This window comes from Dunckerocampus dactyliophorus, chromosome 2 (assembly GCF_027744805.1).
Source record: "Dunckerocampus dactyliophorus isolate RoL2022-P2 chromosome 2, RoL_Ddac_1.1, whole genome shotgun sequence".
Taxonomy (NCBI): Eukaryota; Metazoa; Chordata; class Actinopteri; order Syngnathiformes; family Syngnathidae; genus Dunckerocampus; species Dunckerocampus dactyliophorus.
This window is the reverse complement of record NC_072820.1, coordinates 20,292,048-20,304,147: the sequence shown is the minus strand read 5'-3', so window position 1 is coordinate 20,304,147 and position 12,100 is coordinate 20,292,048. Positions and strand designations below refer to the sequence as shown.

At 42.7% G+C, this 12,100-nt stretch overlaps 1 protein-coding gene across 1 annotated transcript; it reads right to left on the bottom strand.

Moving 5' to 3' along the window:
• Positions 1-898: 898 nt before the first annotated feature.
• LOC129177285 (Krueppel-like factor 6) lies at positions 899-11,057 on the bottom strand. Its single transcript, XM_054768221.1, has 4 exons — positions 10,807-11,057; positions 8,016-8,589; positions 5,924-6,047; positions 899-4,156 (listed from the first exon to the last, which is right to left on the bottom strand). Exons 1-4 carry the CDS (start codon positions 10,906-10,908, stop codon positions 4,105-4,107), a joined length of 852 nt encoding a protein of 283 aa, XP_054624196.1. The 5' UTR covers positions 10,909-11,057; the 3' UTR covers positions 899-4,104.
• Between the last annotated feature and the right edge of the window lie 1,043 nt (positions 11,058-12,100).

The window sequence follows — 12,100 nt, the reverse complement described above, 5'->3', positions numbered from 1 at the left end:
CATGTTCACATCTGAATGGTTAGCACATCAGCGTCAGCTACAGTACATGTTAGTAAATACATACACGGCAGGTAGATAATGCTAGCAGTGAAATCTAAATGTTGAGCGCTATTACGTGGCAGCTACTGTCATGGCCAAAAATATTAGCATGCCAAAGATGCCACAATGTACGTGGCCATGACTACATATGTTAGCATGTCCGTTTTGGCAGCTACATGTTAGTACAACATTATAGGATCTCAATGTTGACAGCCACTTAAAGGCAGCTAAATGTTAGCATATCCATGTTGGCCCACATGATAGCAGCCACATGTTGGCAGTTTTGCATTAGTAATTGGTAGCAGCGACTAGACAGCATCGCAGCATTGACAGCTATTGCGTGGCAGCTATATATTAGCATGCCCATGTTGGCAGCTACATGTTTGTTCATGTGATAGCAGCTTTGTTAGCATCTACATATTGGGCATGTGGGCAGCTCTACGTTAGCAAACGTGAAAACAGTGACATGATAGCATCTCAATGTTGACCATTCATGGCAACTAAGTGTTAGCATATCCATGTTGGCAGTGATGTGGTAATGACTCAATTTTAACAGCTGTATGATCTCAGCAACATGACAGCAGCTTCACAGTCGAAGCTACAGGTTTACAGATGCAAGTTAGCAACTACAAACTGGGAAGCTACAAGGTAGCAGCTACATGTTGGCCACCACGTATTGGTCAATAGAGAGCTTTAAATATCCTAAGCTTAAATTGTAGTGCATCAGTTAGCTTGTGTGTAACATCTGCAGGGAATAACGCTAATTCTTCCTGTGGGAGTTAGTGTAGATTAAACAAAAACTTCCTGTTGCTTTTGGCTGCATGAGAAGCTCATAAAGAACAAAGAAGAGTCGCATAGATCCAATAAAAGCTTTTTTTATGGACTTTCCCATAGAAAATACATTCATACATAAAAGACAAAACGAAACGTTATGGCAACAAAGGAAAAAAAAATGAAGCTTCTGGCATGTTTGACACAAACAAGTCACATGGCAAATAAAAAAATAATACTTGGATATTCTAGCCTCAGGAAAGTTCAACATGTTTTTTTCTACAAGGATGATGAGAGATGGAACACAAGCAATTTATTATTATTATTTGAAACAACAGCCACATTTTGGTCCCCTTTGGATATAGAACCTTGTTATAAAATTGTCAAGCTCTCAGTGTAAAAAACCCCCAAAAACAAATGTTGCGACAAGAAGGCTGCGTGTCGCCACGTTCTTTGTGTCAGCGCTTAAACCGGTCAAGCCGGTTGTCTGGTGGCCGAGACGCTGACTCACACCTCATCAATAAATCCTCAGGCAGGACGACAATCACGTTCACTACACGGTAGTAAACCTGCACAGCCCACTGCATCACATGACTCAAAACAACAAATATAAAACATGTCTGTCGTTATGTTGTTTTATTGTGGCGGGGTCAAAAGGAAATGTATGGTGTAAAGCTATTCTGTGTGTGTGTGTGTGTGTTGTATGTAGAAGAGGACAAGGCCACTTACATAAGGCATCAGTAAGGTCAACAGTGCATTTACAACAAAAATAAACTAAAAGGAAACAAAAAAAGGAAGCCGCCATGAAGACACTTGCCAAGCAACATAAGTGGTATTCCCAAACATACATCATCTTCTACAAGATGAAGGTAGCTGCTCTTTTACACCCTTCCCCCCATGCAACCAGACGTTTACATGACAACCACAAACTGAGACTTTCTCTCTGGGAAACGTTTGGAAAAAAAGTCACCAAAAGTCATGTGACTGTGAGAGTAAATGTACACTTGATCAAAAATGATCAATTCTCATCAGAAATTGAACAAAACTGATCCCAATTATGAGGGAAAAAAGTGTAGCATGCATGCCAGTCCACTAGTTGGCGATACCCAAAAATCATGTGGGACACATTAGTGGTGTAGTATGACTGTAGTACCGGGACTACAGTGCTAATTCAGATTCAGCATTTATGGCCCTGCAAATTTGTTCATTTTTTGGTCAAAAAATAATTGTATTTCAATTTTTTTTCCACCGAAAATAGGCTGGTATTTTTTAATGCAGAAAATGTATCTCATTCACCCTAAGTCGGTAAGAATGTACAAATATGTAATACAGGTCAAATGTACAGCATACATGTACCACTGTTAAAGCCCACAATTTTTACATTTGTGTCTTTACGCATCACTGATGTTTTTTCATCATGCGCTGGGATGTCGCACTTGTTTCGGCAACCCTGTAACGTGCCGTAGTTGTGTTCGTTTGGCTACAGAACCACCAGCTTTCAACGGTCATTGATCATCTTACATTATCACTCATTAGTAGTGAGTACCTAGACATTTTATGCTGTAAGTACGTGTGAGGCCTATTTACGGCACAACCCTGAATTGTGTTGCTACTGAACAATGAATCAAGCAATTGAAGACAGAAGGGGAGGCTTCTGAAGCTGAATCTAATCTGATAATTACAAGTCACTTTTATTGCAAATGTTGACCCAAAATCGAGAAAGGAGAACGTCAGGCTAGAAGTGTTTATGGCCGTCTCAATTAGTCACTTATTTGATATTCGCTGCTGGTCCCAGATTGTAACCCCCTCCCCCAAAAGCAAGAATCTACTGTATTTTCATAGAATTGGAACGGATATGGTGATACTATGATAACATGCACAGATGAAAAAATGTGAGATCTTCTGTTACGGCTCTGATGCGTCAATTTTGCAGGATTTCTGTACGAAAGAGGCTTAGAGGAGGCGTGTCAAACTCCATGGAGACACCACAGGTTTTCTTTCCAGCTGCTTACAAAAGCAGGTGATTTTAATGACCACCACCACCTTCAATTTGAGGGAAGGAGCTCATGAATTGAATCACCTGCTGGAAAAACTGGTTGGAGAGAGAAAACCTGCAGTGTCTCGGACCTCGATGGCACGAGTTTTACACATGTGGCTTAGAGGGTTAATTAATTCATGTTTTTTTGTCGAAAATATTGCATTTTCCAAGTAAAAAGTGCTAGTCATATTAATGACGTAGTATTTTGGAGGCCAATTATGCTTAGCAATAAGGTGACATTGCACAAGTCCAATAGTACGAAGTAGTTTAGTAGTTCGCATCCTCCCGAAAAAACCAAACCGACAAGTTTGTTCTTCAAAAAAAAAACAAAAAAAAAAAACAAGAGTTAAGATGCCAACTGCAGAAGATAAACTTTTTTTTTTTTTTACATTTTAAAGTTTCAGATTTAAAAAAAAAAAAAGGTAATACACTTATTTGCGTGCGTGTACGAGCACACGTCTAGTAGAGACCCCCACCAAGCCGTGCTCAAACATTGGTTGTCAAGTATATTGTTGTATTCAATCATTTCCAGGCTCGCAGTCGTCGTTAAAACGTGCCCCAAAAAGCGACAGTTTTTCATGAGTAAAAAAAACGTGGTGTCACTGCGAGTGTACATAGTTTGTGTGTCATGGCACGGATGACAAAATGAGCTTTATAGTGTGTATGTTTTCAGACTACGTTATACATTGCACATTTATTAGCTGCACTTAAAAAAAAACACCTTTTGCCTCTTTTTTTTTTCTTTTTCAAAATAAGCAAGGAGCTGTAGTTTCACCTCCAGGCCGAGGGGTGGGGGGGAGACACTTTTTTTTTTGCAACCAAACAAACAAGCCCCTCCCTCCTATGCTTTCTCTCTGCATTCACTCGCAGACAATAGACGGCATTCACGCGCACGTCCACATGCACGCTCCATGGCAGGCATCCATCACAGTCCAAACACACGCACACCCCCCACCTGCAACACTCCCATAATCCTCCATGGTGGGGAGGGGGGGGGAATAAAAAAGCCATACAGAAGAATTTCTTCCCGTCCTCACTACATCGTTCAAGAGCCGTCTCCACAGCGAGGCACTGAGCACGGTGCAAATGATAGCCTGCCTTGACTTCTTCTCTTCCTTCCTGCTTTTCCACTGAGTGGAACGCCGCGGTCCCGCCCCCCCATGTGGGCGGGGGGACACGCCGGCCTCGCTGATGCCGCACAGGTCAGGAAACATCCGCCCGATTCATCCCACAGGGCCTTCCACGCCGACGGCACCTTAGATGTGGCGCTTCATATGCAGCGCCAGGTGGTCAGAGCGGGAAAAACACCTACAAATTCAACAGGACATATTCTATTTATTATTTAGCCCTGAGAGAACTTTTACACATCATGTTTGCATGGATTTGTTAGCTAATTAGGACAAACTTTGAAAACTTTCGCTGTGTCTCAAGAGGAAAAAAGGAATGGAATCCTCGCAAATTCACAGATTTTTGTCACATTTATTATTTTTTAAAAATATTTTATTAATTAGTTTTTTTAATTAACTTTTTTATTTATTGAATTTTTTTTGTTTTTTGTTTTTTTTAAAATTTGATTAATTTACCCTGAGTCTGTAATAATTGCTAGTAATAGCAAAGCGATAGTGAGCAGCATGATATAGCGTACTTGTACGACATAACGATGTGACGTCAGTGCGACGCCCTGTGTGGCTCCGGAAGCACTCGTTTCTACAGTCAAATTGGTTACAACGCTGCCTCAAAAATCACAGTGAAGTGAACACAAATTCATATATGATGGTAAGTGGTTACTGGAATCACGACAGGCAAGCAGTGTGGAGTATGTAGACGCGTTTTGAAGAAACACCTTCTCTGACAGCTAGGCGGGACAACCGAGCGGCCTGTGGAGTCGTGTACCAGAGGCAGAGGTAGACAGAGACGACGTAAGCACGGTTGTAGTGTGAGCCTGACGACCACGCTAAAGGCTATTCTGTCACCCTCATTCCATTTTTTCTATTGATCATCTTACATTATCATTCATTACTGGTGAGTACCGATACTTTATGTAATAAGTACGTGAGGCATATTTAGAACTTAAAACCTCGATTCTGCTTTTAGCATTTGGTTTGTTAGCTTCCTTTGTCCCGAGTGAACAATGACAATTTAATAGCAATGGGGAGGGTTATTGGAGCTGGCAGGAGGGATTGGAGGGGGAGGAGCAAACCGGTGGTGTAAGGTGGCGCTTCGATGCAGCAGTTTGATCCAGGTTTTATTCGAGTCTCAAAACTCAAATTAGTTGTGAGCGGGGATCTACTATACTTCAATCAGTACATGTCAATTGAGTACACCGTGTACACGGTGTACTTATGTCCCGAGTGCACCAATTCCAAATCCATTAATGTCGTTGGACACTTTCTGGAAATAATGATCGCAATATTTACCCTCTTCTTCTTCTGTCTGCTTTTTAAGTTTGTAAAGGTTTGGTACTCCTTCCGAAAATGACGACTACTGAGGGTGCTAAGTGTCCATCACTGCACACTAACCATTTTGGCCGCTTGCAATGTACTGCAATTTGCCGTACTTTTCGGTGTGAGCCAACTTTTGCACTCAAAAAACTAAGTGTATGTATGCAAATTAGCCGTTTAGCGCCTAGAGTGGTTACTTTTCAACGCAACGTCCACCTCTTATATCAGCCAGAACATTCCATTATGAAGTACAGTTGTAGACAGTTTCGTGTTATTTGACTTCAAGCAAACGTAGACGTTTAGTATTAGCTTTTAGTCTAATATTAGCATGCCAGCCCGTAGCGAGCGATGAATGTGAAGGCCAAACAGGCAGAAGGATGAGTGGGGGTTGATAAAGTCTTTATAGACCACAAAGTAGATGCTAACCTGCCCCCCCTAAATACTTCATTGTGGATTCAAACAATAAATGACTCTTGAGTTAACTCCTTGACCTCGGGTGCCATCCATCACTGCAGCCTCCTCCATCTGACACCTCTTTTCAGTCACCTCATTAATAGACAACATGAAGCGTTGGACGTTTTGGAAGTAACCTAGGATCATGTGACAGAGACGGCAAACAAAGATGGTGTCTGACCTGTCGCAGTGGCTGCATTTGAATGGCTTGGCTCCAGTGTGCTTCCTGAAGTGACGCGTCAGCTCGTCGCTTCGCGCAAAACGCCACTCGCAGCCTTCCCACGAGCACCTGTACGGCTTCTCACCTGAGATAAAAACACATAACCACACTTTAGAAAACACATTCAATGTGTTCTCTCGTCACGCTAGCTTGTCTGGAACATGCTTAACAAAGTTACGTTGAAGAATGTCACATGTTGGCACAATTCAACATGTCGGAAAAGACGTAGGAATAAGCAGATCTTATTTAATCCCACCCCTTCTCCGTGCCTCAGCAATTACTGATAATTCATTTACATCATATTAACATGTGGACGCTTAAACTCATTTATGTTCAATTTTTGATTAAAAACTTCCTGTTTAAATATTAAAAGCATAGAGAATGTTACAATAGATAGATGAATTATGCACTGATAAAAAGAAAGACAATTAGTATAAATACAAATGAATATATAGAAAGTAGGACAAATTACAATAAAGGGATTAAAGATAAAAGATGGAATAGGTAAACAGATGAAGTGTTAAATACATTAAAAAAAATGTAAAATAGATAATAAAAAGCATTAAATAATAAAGTGTGATGAGTGAATAGTGACAGTAATTAAAATGAAAGAAAAAGAAGAAATTTGAATACATAAAAAAATTGTTAAATAATAACATGTTAAATAAATAAAAATAGAAAAGTGAATAACGAATTAAAATGAAGGAAAAAGAAAAGTGTTAAATACAAAATAAAATTAAAAAATTAAATGTGTTAAATAAATAAATATAATAATAATAGTGTTAAATAAATAAAAATGGTTAGGTGAATAACAACAGTAATTAAAATTAGAATACACAATCATTTCTAATTAAAAAAAAAATAATTTGTTAAATAAAAAAATGTAGATTAAAAAGAAATGAATAAATACATTTATACAAGAGTATTTATCACAGTAACATTGTAGGATGCACTAATAAATGCAGGATATAAGTAAATAACTTCATAATTAATGAATGAAAAATATTGCTGGTATTTAGCATACTTGTGCATTCAATACTATGATTGTTTGCAAATAACCATGTAATAGGAAACCCTCAATTTTGGTGATGGTTTTTGCACTTTTTTAAATGAAGCAAGAATGTTTATTTTATTGTTTTAAATTTAAAAAAACTGTAAAACAAAAATGTAGTAGCAGTATAGTAATTTTGTGTCTTCTGTTTTCCTGATGTTCAACATGTAAAGACAACACTGACTAATGTGAGCTGAGGAGGAAAACAAGACACCAGCTTATGTAATGTGTGTGTGTGTGTGTGTGTGTGTGTGTGCGTGCGTTTCCCATTAATAGTGTGTGGGGGCCTCTCATGGCCGGGGAAGGATGCTAGGAATGCCACTTCCTCCGCTAATGTGTAGCGCGACTGTAAACAGCTTGGCAGGGGTCGAAGGTGACGAGGGAAACTGCTCACATTTGAACCCAGACAAATGCCAGATTCACTTTTTTTCTCCGTGTATGGCGTTCCCAGGATGAAATGCGAGCTGTGTTGATGTGTTTGTGGGATACACATCCTCTGTTTGCTTCTAAAGAACTAACTTGTCCCCCCCATGACATCATGTCACGTTCCCGCCGTAGGCATTCGAGGGCATTCCTTCTGGAAAATATTTCAAGCATGTCGCAGCATTTTTTGGGGGGAAATTCTGTGTTTTTTGTCTTTTTACTTCCAATCCTTGCTGTCAGGACAGGAATCTCCTTCACACTGAGAGACAGAGATTCCTGCATTCATTCGTCACAGAGCCCAGAAAAGTGGGACATACCTGGGTGTCCCGTGTGTGACACGGAATTCCGTAATCGCATAATTGCATGACTGTGTGACGAATAATATACATGTCTGACAATTGCTTCCAGAGCAGGATAACAGCGTGTCAGGTTCTGAAATACCAGGATACACTTTCACACAGCCGCTGTCCCACCTCTGCTACTACCTCCAAAGATGGAAAAATTCCACTTAGAATCCACATTCCCAAGAAAAGGAACAATATTTTGGTCTTTATTAGTGAGTGTGTTGTCAGTGTGTACCTGTGTGCGTGCGCTGGTGTGCCTTCAGGTGCGAGCTCTTGGTGTACACCTTCCTGCATCCGTTGAACAGACACCTGTGGACACGCCTCCTCCCATCAGGCGACGCCTCCCCACTGGTGAGCCCCGCCCTCTCCAAGCCACCGCCGCCTCCTCCGCCGCCACCACCCGTCCTGCCTTTCCCGGCAGCATGCAGCACAGTTTGTATGCCGGCCCACGCCTGCCCCGGCGAGCCTTCCTTGGCCAGCTCGGGGGAGGACGGCGGCGTGCCAATGACGGTGGCGCTCAATTCCTCTGCGCCGTCGCCCAGAATGTCCGCCAAGGAACCTGAGGGGAAGTCAAGGGCGGGGGAGAGCTCCTCGGAGCTGTCCGACGCCTCGCTGCTGGCATCCGAGTGGAAGCAGCCCACGTCCAGGTGCTGGTGGTCGTCCTCCTCCTTGATGAGCTTGGGGTCGGCGTTCTTGTCGCCGCATGCCAACATCAGCTTGCTCCACAAGTCCTCCTGACTCTCAAACTTGAGCTCTGAAGCAGACACGTACGGCTCGCTCTGGAGGTAGCGCTCCAGCTCCAAACATGTCTAAACAACAAGACATGGAGGTCACTTTAATGCTATGTTACTCACTACATTTACATGCCACTAACATGTGGGCAGTGTGGTGTCCCAGAATACATGCACTGGACTGGTACTGACTTACTAGAAGACCAACACAAGTGTGCTTCCACGACTATAGGTGCCGCTTTTGACCTATTAGGCGTAAAATATATAAACAACATGCAAGATGAAGGGAGATGTTACACATTATTATATAAATAAAATGGTAGGGATGGGTGCAATAACCCATTCATTGCTAGAAGCAATGGAGGGCAAATGAAGTGCAGTACTTGGCTGCAACAAGCAGGGGCACTGTTGTTGACTCAATCTCTACTAGTTTGCTGTCTATAGAAGACGAACATGGCGTCAGTTACAGAACTCTACTACTGCACAAGTTCACATTTTGATCAATAATCAATTCATATTAAAAATAATTACAATTAGCAATTAATTGACTCATCCGCGTTAGGTTAATTGGCGACTCTAAATTGTCCGTAGGTATGAATGTGAGAGTGAATGGTTGTTTGTCTATATGTGCCCTGTGATTGGCTGGCGACCAGTCCAGGGTGTACCCCGCCTCTGCCCCAAAGTCAGCTGGGATAGGTTCCAGCATATTCGTGACCCTAGTAAGGATAAGTGGCATAGAAAATGGACGGATGGATGGATGATTAATCTGTATTTAATGTGTTTCTGAGGAATCCATCAAGGAAATGTAGTAAAATGTCCGTCCCTGATAGTGATAGTCCATCTGTTTACATGCACGCAACTCGTCAATTATATATGTTGATTTATTTAATCTCCTGATTAATTCGGACGTTCGTTTACATCTCTACAGTTTTTACATGCTTGACTTTCTGCAGAGGATGCACACATCATCTTCGCTAGTTGCTTACATGCTGCAATTATGTCAGGAGTGTTTTTGGCCCGCGGCTCAATATTTAAGAGGCCCTCGGCATATAGTAAAAAATAAATAAATAGATTATTAATGAGCTATATAATTAGACATTACATTAATTTTCTTTGTCAACTACAACAAAGCTAACGTGTGTATTTTTAGTTCAGACAGCTTAGCATACATTGACCAACACTGGGTTGCATTTAGCATCTTTGAAGTACAGAATGTATCAAAGTGTCTGTGTTATGTATCACTTGAACAAGTTTGGACACTCCTGGTCTAATGCTTTATCTGCATGTGTCAGCTGCACTATGACCCTTCCTAAGTGTCTTCCGGTAAAGACACAGCATCCTTCATGAGGGACATTGTGTTGTGTCCTCTTGAGGTCCAACCAGGAAGACAACAAGCTCCATGTTTCCTCCCCGGTGCGTGCGTGTGTGTCATTGTGTCGGGGATAGTCATGAAATTTACATATGCTCCCCCCCCCCCATCCCATACCCCTGTTGGCTTGGCGAAGTGCTTGTAGATCTTTTAGCTGCATCAATTATTCAGCATAATGTGGATTTAATAATGCATTTGGAAGCATGGCTAGAAATAACATAGCACACCCGGGACCAGAAAGGGGGGGTCTGGTTCATGGAGTGTGGGTGGGGGGGTGAGGGGGTCCATAAAAAGCTCCGGCATAAATACTGCAAGATCCACTTTGGGACGTGTGTGGGCTTTGGAAGGCGAGCTGCTGCTATTGTCAGTCCAGCCAAATTCCACCTCCACAAGTCACATGACTCATTAGTGGCGTTTGCAGCAACATTCCCGTCCACGTCTCTGAACGTCTTCAGCCATGGAATCTTAGCCATGTGTGCTGAAATGTTGTGGAATGACGAGCAACTTTGACTCTTGGGGCGGGAATAGTGAGCATCACTGGGTTGGGAGGTGGAATGTTTGCAGTGAGGAGAGCATGGCCAGCTTTAAATTGTCTCCAGGACGCCTTGGTGAAGGTCCACTGAGCTGTCGGTCCACGCTGGAACGTTCACGACTTTAAAACTTTTCAACTTTTCATTAAAAGTGTCTCCTCACTCGCTCAATTCTACGTGCACGCGTCTGCTGTCAGCGTAAGCGCGTGCGTGCGTGACAGATCAGAGCATGCAAAGTTTCAACCAGCTCACGCACGCGCGCCAATGACTTAACACGTTAAAAGTTCGGCTTGTGCAATGCAAGTACATTTCGCACACATTACGTATGGGGCAAGCTAAGCTGAGCGCTTGTTTGGTGTTTGCGTTCTAGCTGTCAGAACCAGGACCTGGTCTTACCTGCTGCCAGTACTCCTCCAGTGACGGTAGAGCTGAAAAGTATCCGGTGTCATGCACGATCTGGAGCTCCTGGAAGATGCTGCACATAGGAATGACGTCCATCTCACCAGCGGACAAGTGTCAGCATGTATGGACAGAGTGCGCGCTCCCAATGGAGTTTCTAGAGAGCACACTGACTACGACGAGTGGAAAACTGAAGTACGACTGAAAGAGGTCTGCTCCAGTCTGTAAGCTCCTCTGAACTCACCCTACTCCCCCTTCCTCACCCTCCTCCTCCTCACACTCCCCTCTACACACGAACATGCGCCACCTGACTGCATCCACCAATAAGTTTGCAGGACGAACGAGCCCGCCTACCGCTGCATTTTGGGCCAATGACGGATGTCAGCTGGAGCCACTGGCCCGGCCTGATTGGTTCCAATCTAGGAGCGACTCCTGCTTCTTATTGGGCCATCGAGGTGCTATTTTTAGAGCGCTATATAAGCGCAACAACAACGCGGAAGTAAGAGCTGTGAGTGGAGAGATAGGAGAGCCTGCTGGAACCTCCACTGAGCAGCGGTCGTCTGAGCACAGCACAGTCATAGCTTGGGGGACAGAGGTACTTCTCCGGCGGAGAGAGGCACCATTCAATACTGCCTTACGGAATTCTGCAAGTCATCTTTCATAATCTGACGTCTGTTACTTTACTGTTTGTAGTAAAAACATCTATATGACTATATTTGATATAGTATGTGAATTAATATACCTATTTGATAATATATATTAATTCCTGGGATTTTAGATAATAGGTCAATATTTAGGTATTTTGGAAAATAAAATATTTAAAAAAATTCACTTTTCTCTGGAGGTCTGTCAAGTGCATGCCAAAGCAACAGGTGGCGCTGTCTACGGACTATAAGACCATTTTAGCCAATTGTAAGCCTGAAGATAAAAGGTGATCACACAGATCGGTAAGATCTGGGTTCGAATCTCCTTTGGGCATCTCTGTGTGGCGTTTGCATGTTCTTCCTGTACGTGCATGGGTTTTCTCCAGGTACTCCGGTTTCCTCCCACATTCCAAAAACATGCATGTTAGGTTAATTGGCTAGTCTAAATTGTCCATAGGTATGAATGTGAGTGTGAATGGTTGTTTGTCTGTATGTGCCCTGTGACTGACTGGCGACCAGTCCAGGGTGTACCCCGCCTCTCGCCCGAAGTCAGCTGCGATAGGCTCCAGCATAATCGCTAACTTAATGAGGATAAGCGGCATAGAAAGTGGATGGATGGAAGATAATCGGTGAATGAGAGAATAGGG